The following is a 12,539-nucleotide window of genomic DNA, read 5'->3' as shown; positions in this document are numbered from 1 at the left end:
GCTGTCTGACCATGCTCTGTGGGTATTTTTGAGTTCGTGCTGTTTGTGGTGGGAAAGCTGGGTTGAGGAATCCATCTTGTCCTGTCTTTATATTCTGGTTATTTGTACCTGTGTTGCAGCTTACTTTTATTTCAGTTATAATGACTCAACTGCATAGGAGCACAAGCTGTAAGGTGTACGTTAATCCACTGCCTGTGACTCTTGACTGGCGTTTTTACCTCTGGAATCCTAATGTGGTCTTAATGTGAAAACTTCCAGCAGCTGCATGAGTTCTGTTGTAGGCCTCCTGTTGAGCCTTCCAGGGATAGCAGCCATGCAGGTTATAAGGAACAAAGTGTTGGGTAGGTCTCACAAACAGTAGGTTGAAGAAGTCACCGTGATCCATGTCCACAGGAGAAGAGTTTCAGGTATTATTTTTTTTTTTTACCTTGAAATAGATACCTTTACCATTACCAGGGGCACCACTTGAATCACAAAGTAGTTGATATGAGTAATGTTCAATCAGTACCTGAGTGTGGGCTTTAGATGAATAATTCAGCAGTTCTTTGGTTAGAATTGCTGAGATCTCAGTCGTGTGAGAGTTAAGTGCTTCCGTGTCAGGGCTGCTGTGGATACATGCTCCCACCTGCCTCACCCCTACTGACTCAAGCTGTGTTTGATCCTGTAGTTAGCTCAGCCAAGATGATTGATGTTTCATAGGGTTAGCTTAGTGCTAGTGAGTTACCCTGACGTGGCTTGCCTGACATCGTGGTGCTGAGGACTGGCAGAAGCCCATAGGCAGAACTGGGACAGGGGAAGACTTGGAGTGTGGCCGAGTGGATAGCACTGCTGTGGTGCCTCAGCCCTTATTGCTCATGCTGCTAGGCATCATAGTGGAAGGAAAGCAGTCTTGCTTTCTTGGCTTGAGAAAGCAATCATGGAGTGGCATATGAAAAAGAAAAAAAAAAAAAAAAAAAAAAGGAAGTAAAAATAAAATCATAGTAATGCAGAGTTATTTCAGTGTCCATATAAAGCTTGGCTCAACTTTTGGGTGAAAGTTCAGTTTTAGAGCAGTTTCCTTTAAACTGTCTGGTGCCCTCATACACTTGGTCATAGATAGGCAGAGAGACTTCTTATTTCTATGTTGTTTTTACAGTATTTGAGAGATCGGGGGATTCCTTACGCTTCAAAATCTACAGATGAAAATCGTGTGTTGGGAGGGGAAAGGGTTTTAGGTTGTTCTTAAAAATTAATGTTGTATATGCAAAGCATCCCCCCAATTTTAGTATCTTGTAGTGCAGGTGCTAAGAGGTCAATTGCTAGCCTATCGCTTATGGTGGGCCAGGAGGCTTTTTTCTAACCTAATGCAGTGTTAATGTCCATTTAAGGAAGAATGTCTGCAGGAGCCAGTGGTATTTACTAACTGCGCCTGTGAAAACATTCCTCTTCACCCTCAGATGCTCACTCAGCCTTCTGTTCTCCAAGTGACATTATTACAGGCTTTAGCCTGTGGTCTGAGAAATTAAAAGCACGTTTTAATAATGTGAACAGCAGACTCCTCAGTCTGGACTCCACTGGTGCTTCCTCTCTTGCTTGCTCCTAGTTTTCAGTGCAAGTGGCTGGGGGATTTGGGGTTTTTGTCGTTTGTTTTTTCTGCCTACAACATGAACACCCCTTCTGCAGCATTATTTTAGCTGTAGAAGTTTTCTGCCCCTGGGATTCTTAGAAACAGGCTTTTCACTGATATGAGGCACGACTTGGCTGTGTGGCAGGTTGCTGCGGCCCCCACCAGTTCCTCTCCCCATGTTCCACAGGACCTGCCTCTGGAGTGGGGAGGCTGCGCACCTTCCCTCTGCTGGGCATGGCCAGGCTTGGATTACCTTGTATTCACCGCAGGAACAGACTGGCCTACAGAAAGCAATGCATATGAGCAGTTACCGTGGAGAGGATGATGCATGTTAATTCCTATGTCAGTCTTAACCTTTCCCTCCTGCTCTCTGTGCTCGACAGGACAGGGAGTGGGGCTGTAGGGCCCTCTTATTCTGCACGTGGGTGACCCAGACCCTTACCAATGCACTGCTACACTGTGCCATGTGCTGCACAGGGCAGGCTCAGGGATCCCTGTCTGCATATAGCCAATTTCATCAACTATTTTTAACTAATGTGTTTCTGAGCAGTTAAAAAACAAACAAAAAATAAGACTTCAGCCTTTATTCCTGATAAACAGTTAGGATATGCATGCATTTTTTAAATCAAGGTAACAAATGCTTTATATGAGACCTTAATGACTTGCTTCAGCCCTCCAGCCTGAGGGGGTATACCTGTTGACATGGAAAGAACCTCTCAGCTCCTGGAGATCTGGCCAAGATCCACAGTGCTGCATGTGAGTAACAGTATAGCTGTAAACAAACAAACAAACAAAAACAACCCAAACCCATGTCGTCCACTCAACAAATTTGAGAGAAAAAAAGATTGTATATTTTTGTACAGGCTTGCACTTGCAAGAATAAGCTTTGTTTTATCTGTCAAGCATTTTCCCTGCTTTACTCACTCCTGCCTCATTCAGGTCTGCTTTGCTGCAAAACACCATAGCGAGTTAGGGTAGTGTAGGGCTCCAGGGAGTGCAGTTGTTTTGAACCAAGCTTTATGATGTGACTCATTCCCCCCACTATCCTACCACACATTTCCTCACACCTAGATTGATCTGTTTTTGTGTCTGTGCATGTTCTTTGCTGTTCTGAGGTCACCATATGCAAATGCTGCTGCTGTACTGAAGCACTTGAACCTGCTTGTACTGTTTTGTGGGATTAAAGTGTGCGTATGAAATGCTCTTGAGTGGTGAAGTCTCGCCGATCCACATGCTCCCATCCTGAAGCCCTAATTTTCCTTATCTACTAGGGGAAGCACCATGTTTTAGCCCAGGTAATCAAAATGTTGTGATTTGAGGTGAATGCTGCAATGGAATTAAAGCAGCTCACTCTAACTGTGATGGAAAGGTCAAGAAAAAGCCTCTGAACCAGTGAAGCAGAGCTATCCTTTGCTGCCCTAGTTGCTCACGTGGCCTATGGAAGGGAAGAGCTGAGTACACACACACTCTGGGCTAGCTCTGGGCTGTGTGCAGTGCTGCGGCCTGGGTGGGAGGTTTCATGCTGTCTGCTGCCTTACTGTGGCAGCTGATCTTCATCTTGCACTCATAACAGACTTGATTTTCAAAACGCCTTGTGTAAGTTTCAGATCTTCTAAGATATCAAACCATTATTAATATTCTACTATTTATGCTATCTGGAAACTACCTCCCTTATCTGGTGACTTAATTAAAATATGGCTACGGAGGAACTGTGGTTTCTGAGCTCAGTTTCCACAAAGAAGTTGGAGCACAAATGCTGGTGATAGAAGACCTTCGTACTGTTAGGATGTGGAGTTGTACCATGAGAATCTAGCCAGGATTTCTGTCAGGAGCCTAGGGCAATGATAAGAGCATTTTATACAGAAAATCTGTTTAGGCCCCTGAGGAAGTGGCCTTCCTTCCAAATGGCAGAGCTGAAGGGTGATCTCAGAAGTCCAGGTTGGGAACCAACTTCATGGTATTGTTGCTAGGATTCACTTGTGGCTGTGAGGGCCTTTGTCAAGAAATAGTTCCAGTATTGACTGCAGCAGCAGCTTTAACTATTTTGAACTTAACTGAGTATTACTATCCAACCATATACCAGCACTGGGGATGTGCTTTGTCTGCCCAGATGGCTTCTATCAGTATGTTCTGTCTATTCCTGACATCACTTACGGGGGCTTCAAAAGTGCTTATTTATTGTGTGGAGCATCAGATTTAACAGTTGTTAACAGATATGTGCCTGTCCTGCTTAATGTGATTCTCTCAATACGTTCTTCCCTTTCTGTTGCACAGCTGAGGGTAGCATCCTCATCTCTCTCTGGTAAAACAGTTTGTGTTAAGATAAAAGGAAACAACTGGGAGAGAAGAAAAACTGGTTGATACTTTATCAGTTTTTCTAAGGATTCAAAAGATCCGACTGCCAAATTAGAAATGCAGCACAAGTCTCAAAGAAGCATTGTGCTGAAGTTTTCTTTTTCCCTTGGAATTGGTTCTGGTGCTAAGTCTATTGTCACAACTTGTCCGTGCGCACTTGGTTGTCAGCAGCCTCTCTGGCTTTGTTCAATTTGACCAATCCCATAGCTGCTGTTTGTAAATACTGAATGAGGTTCAGCTGGGTGGAAAAAGCAAAATGACAATTAACCTGGTAAGCAGGAGAGCAGAAACCTGCGATGGCATTGTACTACGTTTTTAAAAAGCCATTCTAAATGCAACTTGACAGTCGGTATGAATTGCTACAAACTGCGTGGTTAAGAGGATAGTTAGAAACATGGTACACATTAACCTGTTTGATCTCCTTTTAGAACATTCCTCAAATACCGATCTCATCTTTATTTCTTTTTAGAAATACCTTATTTAATTGAGGGAAGAAAACAAGAATTAGATGCCTTCCACATCACCTTTTCACATGAAAAGGAAATGTCTGTTTTGAAAATAGCATGCTAGTCTTCTTTCAGGTTTGTTTCTCACCATTCTGGCTTTAAACAGAAGAGTGTTTGCTGTTTGGTCTTCATCAACATGGAGATGCATCTTTTCCAGAGTGTTGTTTCTATTTGTTTAGTTTTGGCATGGCAATGGAAGGCAAAACAGTGGTGGTCACAGGCATTTTGACTCCATTAAAGTGTTCTTTGGGTTGCTTTTGTTTAGCCATTGTTGCAGTGGATGAATGCTCTAGATCCAGACAGTTTACGTTATCTGTAGCACCAGTATTTCTACGATTTGTATCTAATAGCAGAAGACATTTTCTAGGAAGAATAGAGGCAGGCAGGCACTGAGTCTGTAGACTCTTGTTTTCTTTGTATCCAGGAGAAGTTCTCTTTAACTTTAGCAACCCCTAAGTGTTTCCTAGAATGCAGGGCATGATGCAAATTGTGAAATGCTCTTTCCACGAATGGTACATATACCTTAGGTGTTTGTTTCTCTCTTTTTCCTCACTGTGACAGCCAAGGCTTGCTTTGCCAGGTTTCTTTGGCTCATTCACTGCTCTGCCATCTTCCTATTGGATAGGATGGGTCATTTTGAAATGTTAAGAGGATAAGGAGATAGTTTTGGCAATTGACTCAACTTTGGAATAAAATACCATTTTTTCTTCTGTTTTGTGTGGTTTTGGGGAACATTACTGTAACTTTTATATTTTTATGTTCAGTGCTATTAATGATAACTCTAATAGATGGAACCAGCAGCAGAGAAAAGATTTCTAATCAGCAGAATCTGATTGGAGCAAAAATTAGAAAAGGAAGGAAGATGTTTGATTTCAATTTTCTAGCATACCAAAGCTGTGCTATATTTGAAGTTCTGAAGTGAGGTGGAATGGATTTTGTCCACTGGCAAGAGGAGGACCAGGCTGCTTTTCTTCTAGCTCCTTTATTTTATATTGGGTTTTGTTCCTTTTTGCTTTTAAGAGTAGAGCATCAGTGCTTTGGATGAGTCATTATTATACTTATATAATGATTTCCTGTGGAATGAGTGTCAGCAGTTTGACTTTTTCGTATATTGATCTTCTGTCAGTTCTGCTGCCTGGTGCTTCTGTTCTGAGATGGTGATCAATCTAAAGAGGTTTAAGATGCTAACTAACTTCAAGTGTAGCACTAAATAGATTGGTATGTAATTCTGTTAGCCTGTCAGTCCTTATTTTTGTTACATTCTTCTCTTTTCTAGACGGATTCAAGTAATTCTAGATAGCTTTTTCCCCTTCCGTTTTCTCTTGTATCCCCAGATATTTTACTCTGTGACTTTAATATTAATATCACGTACTAAGTAGCTAAATTGAGCATTTCCACCAATCATTCATGACAAGCCTTGTGATAAAGGATTTTTTGGCGATTAGTTTAAGTTAAACATTTGACTTTTGAACTCATTCTTGTGGTATGTTTGAAGATAGTGGTGGCCAAACAGTGTATTTTGCTGAATAACAAACTGCAAACATAGCTGCTTTTTGTTATTATAATAGAGGAATAATTGACTTTCTGGTTTTGATGTAGTTGATGTTTTACTTAACTTTAAAAGAATTCAGAATACTTTGTTATTTTGCTCTGATACAGACAAATAAGGTCGTGTCCATTCTCCTCCCTCATTTCTAAGTGGGTTTTTAAAACTATCGGGTTGAGACAAAGAACACACATTCTATCTGGTCTGGAGTAGAATTGAGTATATCAAGTGTATACTTCAGAGTTCCTGTTTTGGGTGAGAAAAGGATGGACAGAATGTGGATGTGACATTGGATCGTGAATACCATGAGATCTTTGGAGCAAGATGTGCATGTCCGAGTCCTTTAAGCAATGCCTGTCCCTTTGCTGCTCTTTGTTGGCTGAGTGGTTGGGATGAGTGCATCCCAGGGCTGCAGTCAGCTGTGTTGTGGCCCACCTGCTGTTCGCTGACCCATTGTTGCGTTGGGGTCTCTTTTGATCTCAGATACCAAAGATTCCTGCCTTTATCCCTTCTCTGGGTTAAAAATCTATTCTTGTTTTCACACTAATTGTTGATATTGGACTGCTCCATTTGGGTACATAGACTTTCAGGAGCGTACAGAGATTGTTCAGCTAAGGTGCCTGAGTCCAGTATCCTTTTTTTGGACTCTTAAAAATGTGACAGGGTCAAATATTCTTTTAAAATATATATATTTCTTTTTCTGGGTAATCCATACTCATAGCACCGTTTGTAGATTTAGTTAACTACTGTGAATAATTCTAGCTCTTTTTGCCCCTGCAGGGAGATTTTTCAAGATGTAAAGAAAAACACTTAGGCAAGCTGGGCCTGATAAAAGGGCTTGTGTAGTGAAAAAGATGTAATTTTTCCATTTAGACTATTGTTCCAATGTAAGATTATATTACCCTAAGGCCATTTTACATAAATACTTCAGGTTCTGAAGTAGAAATGTTACATAGTCTCAAATCACTGAGATTTGGGATTTTTGCTTGTTTTGTGGGGTACGTTCTGGGGGATGATGACAGTAAGGTTTGACATGTGCAGAGATGGGAGCGTGGCATTTAGCAAATACTGCAGCTCTGTGTGATAAAGATAGAAAGCATTTGGTTCTCCGTGCTGTGGGAAGAAAAGTGATTGTAAAGAAGTGATGTGTGAAACAGCCTTGTTTGCAGAGAACTCTCAGGCTTTTCTGAATGGCCAGCTGAGGGATAAATGCTGTTGATGTCCAAAAAGTACTTCATTATAATCAATTGTCTTGTCACATTTTAGTGCAGAGTAAAAAAAGAATTCGTTATCTTTTCTTTCATTTCCACTGGGGATGATTTAGGAAATGCTTAAATTTATTAGAAGCCTTGGCACTTTCCCAGCATCTTGATAAGAAGTTATGATTGTGTAGTTCAGACTTCTGCTAAACACAGAAATCATCTTCTCTATCTTATTTAAAATTGTTCAAGGTTGTTTTAGTGCAGTGGGAAGAAACCTAGATTTATTTCTTCTCCAAAATTGTTAGCGTGTTTAAGGAGCTGAAGAAATGCCAGGGTAACTGATAGTGCTTATGTTGTGGACATTCTGTTTATTGCCCAAATGCGAAGTTGAACACAAACTGAGCTTTACTGACTGTGTATCTCTGCTTGCACGTCTTGCTGGACTGTTAAAATATGTTACGGACTCAAGTGCTCATCATTTCTGAAAAACTGATGTATTGCAGCCATCTCAGGAGCTGGGCAAAGTAGACAGCTCGAACACTTGCATTTGGCTCAGGGAAATTAACCTGGGCTCGTTAGACTGCTGAAACCAACCTGAGAGATTTCTCATGAAATGAACAGGGAAGCTCACAGATAGGTGCTCTGCCAGCAGGACTGTGAGGCACGGTGCTGCAGCAGAAGGATGGGGAGTTGTGACCAGAGTTGCTTGTGCCCATTCAGAAGCTGATCTCTTACGTTTAGAAATGCTGCTTGTTTCTTTTGGAGAAAACCAGTTGGCGTTTGTTGTTAGCGATGCTCAAGTGTTCATAGGAAGCAACCCAGTGAACCACTTGAGATGTTTTTGTACTGCATTGCTTCAGCTGCGGGCCGGCGGTGTGCTGGAATGTAGGGCTGTCTTTGGGGCTGTTTCCTTCATCCTCCTGATCCTTTTGAAAGCATCTTATTCTGCTTGTAGTTTCCATACTAGAGGTTTACAGAAAAATGTTTATACTACAGCTTCAAACATACACTGAAATGCTAGAAAACCTAAAGAATTTCTGTGGATTCCCTATATTAAGATCAGATGTGGGAATGTCACATTGAATGTCTGCTGTACAAAACTCAGATGATTTTAATGGAAAATAAGAATCTGCAGTGGTATGTGCCTAGCAGGAAAATAAAAAGCAGGGGGAAGGGAGTTGATGGGGGAATTATCTAATGGGTTAGGCTTGCACCTCAGTCTGTTCTCCTGCTGCTGTGGGCAAGGGATGTTCCTGCTGTCACACAGAGTGCTTGTGCCCCTGCTCCTTTGGGGCCTGCTCTGGTGATGTCAGCTGAAGTGGGAGCAGACTCCAGCAGCCCTCAAAGAAGTGGCTTTATTCTCCAACCTGTGTTTACATCAAGTTGTTCAGCTAACTGTTCTGTGCTTGGGAAGGAAGCCTTTGACTGCAGTATGAACTCCTTGAGGTTTTGAGTGCCTTGCGATGGCGCTGATTGTCAGCCTTCTTTGCCCTTCCTGAGGAGGAAGGCAGGTGGGAATGTACCTTCCTGGCAAATCCTGACTGCTAGTGCTGATTTTAACATTCTGTGCCTGGAGATTTCCTATCAGATGATGGCATTTTGTTCCTGTCCAAGAACCCCGAGAGAAGGGTTGATACCAGGTGATGTTATATGAAAAGAGAGGGAAACATTCTTCCTCAGAGATGTAATTGTATTCAGGGATAAGTATTACTGTTGATACTTATGGTCTCTAGAAAAAAACTTATGAGGCGTGCATCTGAAGAAGAGAATTGGGGAAGAAAGGAGCACTTGTGTCTGCTTGGTCATTACAAAGACTTTTGTTGTTGTTGTTGTTCCTACAGCGTTGGAATTTGAGTTTTATGCTTCCCTTGAAAATTTAAAGCTTTTTTCAGTGGCTGCTAACTGTTCTTCATCCTGTTGATTTTCTTCTTGGTTTATTAGAGGCTGCTCTTCTCCAGTTCCTCTCAGATTGTCTCTTCATTTGAGTTTATCTGAGATCTTCATTCCTTACAGAAACAACTTAGAGGACAGAAGAACAATCAATTTTTTTTTTCTGTTTTTCAAATGGAATATCATTCTCCACCTGCCCAACATTAGTCTGAATGTATGTGAGATTTTCTGTGAACCTTGTAGTTCTTTGAACTTTTCAAGAGAAGAACATGGCTCCATTTTTTGTGGCAGAGGCTTAGGTTTATTTTTGATACTGAAACTTCAGAATGGGCTACATGAATGGTGGATAAAATAAGATACAGACTGAAGTTTTTATTACCAGAACTCTTCATTTTTACAGTTTATAAAAGATGGAGAATGTAGGTTTAAAAATCAGCTTCTAGAATGTACTATGACTGTTTTAGAAACTCTCTGTTAGTAATAGAACTGAGGCAATGGAGTGAAATATTTTTGATTTATAATCATTTAATTTGAGAAGATCACCTTTTGAAAATATTTTTGAGTGTATGATTATTCAGCTGTAATAACCTTTTAAGTGTGCCATTCCCTAGTGATAAAAGTAGGCAGGTCTACAGTAATTGCATTCAGATGTTGATTAAAAGTACACTAGTGAAACTGCATTAGGATTCTGCCTTCGGTGGTACTGCAGAGAACTTAAATGGCCATTATTTGGGTTCACTTATGTTTGCTTTTGGAAGTGTGTGCCTTTTTAGTTTGTTTTTTAGCACTGTTGTCACCGCAGTGCTTGCTTTGCAGCAGCCAAATTTTCTTTGTTATACACTACTGTGATTTTCAGTTACTAAATAACACCTTTTTCTTTACAAAAAATGCTACATTTCAGCATTCTCCTTGTAGGCTTTTGTCTACTCTTGTGTCTTCTAGATAAGATGATGTGAAAAATTGTCACTATCTAAACCTCAGACTAGTGATTTATCTTTTGTGGGTGTTAGAAAATGGAATTCAAATCATTTTACATTCGTCTCTGTTGCCCTCTGCTTCTCAAGCTGTGGCACATTCATCTGGAAGCTTTCTCAAAAGCCTTAGAATCATTTGTTTGCTGTGGTGGTGTTTTAACACCGAGTGCTAGCCAACAGTTTGTGATGTTGTGGACAAACGGTTTTGGAGATTCACGTCTGAGTTGAGATGGTCTTCCAAATACTTTCCATAAATTTGTGTAAGTTAAACTAATACAGACCAATCTAGACGCAGCTGACCTAGTGCAAAACTGGCTGAGCTGTTTCAGCCCTGGCTTCAGCATGACTTTGAGCTAACGCAAGGGCAGTGTTTCTGCCTTCTGTCCTCATGGTATTTTTTTGGATCTCATATATTAGTAGTCAGTGCTTTAGAAATGTAGTCCTTTTGAACTCAGCGTTTCAGTAAATGTGGTATGAAAAGGCAAGCGATTACACGTTTGTGTAAATTATTATTAACTTATATGAATGCCCGGCTGATTTTAAAATGACTATTTTCCGACAATTAATTTTCAAAGATGAACTCAAAGTTAAGGAGAGCAATGGTAATATGGATGATTCAGTGTGATACTTCTGATACTTCTCACTCACCATGTAAAAATTTTTTAAAAAATCAGCTATTGAGTTGAGAATAAAATTAATTCTTTCTGTATTTTTCCTTTTCTGTACTTCTTTCAGATCTGTTATGTAGAGGTAAAATTATTGCCTAGGACAAATGGGGCTGTAAAATCACAGAATCATTCAAGTGGAAGGTACAGTTTAAGCTCTTGCTCAAAGCAAAAGTAACACTGAACTCAGACAACGTTGCGTAGGGCTCTGTCAAATTGAATCTTGATTATTTCTTTTTTGTAATTAACAAAAAAAGCAGTTGTCAAACTTCATTCTTGTACTGGAGATATCAAGATCCATTAAAAATTCAATTAAACTTTTCTAAAAAATAAAATTAATCTTTTAGACTATTACTTCACTGATGCATGAATTTTATGAAATATGAAAAGCATGTGAAGCAAAATAAGATGATGATTTTATAACTGAATATTTTTTGGTTTTAGAGCCTTGATGAATATGAAGATGATGAAGCAGGGCAGAAGGAGCGAAAGAAGGAGGATGCTATTACCCAACAGAATACAATACAAAATGAGAGTTCCAGTGCAGATTCTACTGGATCGTATTTAATACAGGTGAGATCCTAACACTTCCATTTGGTATTTTACTCAGTTTTTTTTAACTGGCGTTGCCTTGTTTTTGTGTTTTGTTGGTTTTTTGTTTTGTTTTGTTTTTTGCTTTTTGTTTTTGTTTTTTTAATCCTACTTAACAGTAGATTTATGGGCTATCTGGAAACAAACTTTATCTGGGAGTTGTCAAATACTCTTTCCTCAAACTCACCACTTCTGAGACACACCTCTGACACCAGAATTGTCAAGCTAAAGATATTAGTATCCAAGAAACACTCATGAGGAAGAGAAACTTCTCTGGATTCTGATACTGAAACACACACAGAGAACAATCTTTGCCACTGCGTAATCTTTCACTTTTCTCCCCACATTTTATTCTTCAGTCCCCTTGCAATGCATGGCTGTCAATGGAATCTCCTTGGAGACCCTCAAAAGCTGTCTGGATGTGGTCCTGGGCACCCTGCTCTTGGTGTACCTGCAGAGGTTGGAGCAGATAGACGCAGAGAGCTCTGCTAACTTCAGTCATTCTGTGTAGTTCTTGAGTAGTTTAGCTATTACATCTTTTGGCATCAGTTGTTCCTTCAAAGTTTTAGGATTAAGTAACTTCTCATTTTGACAATTTGCTGTTTTTCATTTTGTTTATTTAAGTTCAACCAGAGCTTCTGTTTGAAGCAGATCCTTTGAGTCTTCCATGAAGAAGGGCGCAAGTTCACCGAGTTCCTCTATAGTGAACACTAGTAAAAATATTCCTGCAGAGATCATAGAAGGAAAATGGTCACATTTGAGTGTGCCTCTTACTACTTGATCATTTACTGTCTTTACAGATTCTTTGGCAAGATTCCTCATTCTGAAATATTCACATACATTTTGAAAGTTGTTTGTCTGACTTAAAAAAAAAATATATATATATATTCTATTTATATATATATAGTGCTCTACTTTCACCTTCTCACTAAGCATTCCAAAAGTTGTCACTTTCTGATTCCCCTAGTGGTATTATTACATAACATTTTGGCTCTATTCCCATGTCCCATTCCCATTTATTCATCCATATAGCCTATTCTTCTTGACCAGCAAGCTAAATTTCTGTTTACCAGGCTGTCTGCATTAATCATATCCTACAGAGTTCCAAGTTTGTCGCCTCCACATTCACACAGGCACTAGCTCTTCTTTGCTGACAGAGCGTAGCAGGGATGTCTTGTCATTAACAATACAAAAGAATGTCCCC

The 12,539-nt window shown here is 40.1% G+C and overlaps 1 protein-coding gene across 1 annotated transcript in view; it reads left to right on the top strand.

Annotated features, from left to right (window-relative positions):
* Window positions 1-12,539, top strand: part of PAWR (pro-apoptotic WT1 regulator) — a 73,087-nt gene that overhangs the window by 26,990 nt on the left and 33,558 nt on the right. Inside the window, exon 3 of the mRNA XM_085221768.1 lies at window positions 11,189-11,317. Coding sequence (XP_085077894.1) covers window positions 11,189-11,317 — 129 coding nt within the window. The remainder of the gene's footprint in view (window positions 1-11,188; window positions 11,318-12,539) is intronic.

The sequence above is a fragment of the Meleagris gallopavo genome, chromosome 1 (assembly GCF_905368555.1).
Source record: "Meleagris gallopavo chromosome 1, MGAL_WU_HG_1.1, whole genome shotgun sequence".
NCBI lineage: Eukaryota > Metazoa > Chordata > Aves > Galliformes > Phasianidae > Meleagris > Meleagris gallopavo.
The sequence above is the reverse complement of the archived record's forward strand: the minus strand, read 5'-3'. Positions and strand labels throughout refer to the sequence as shown.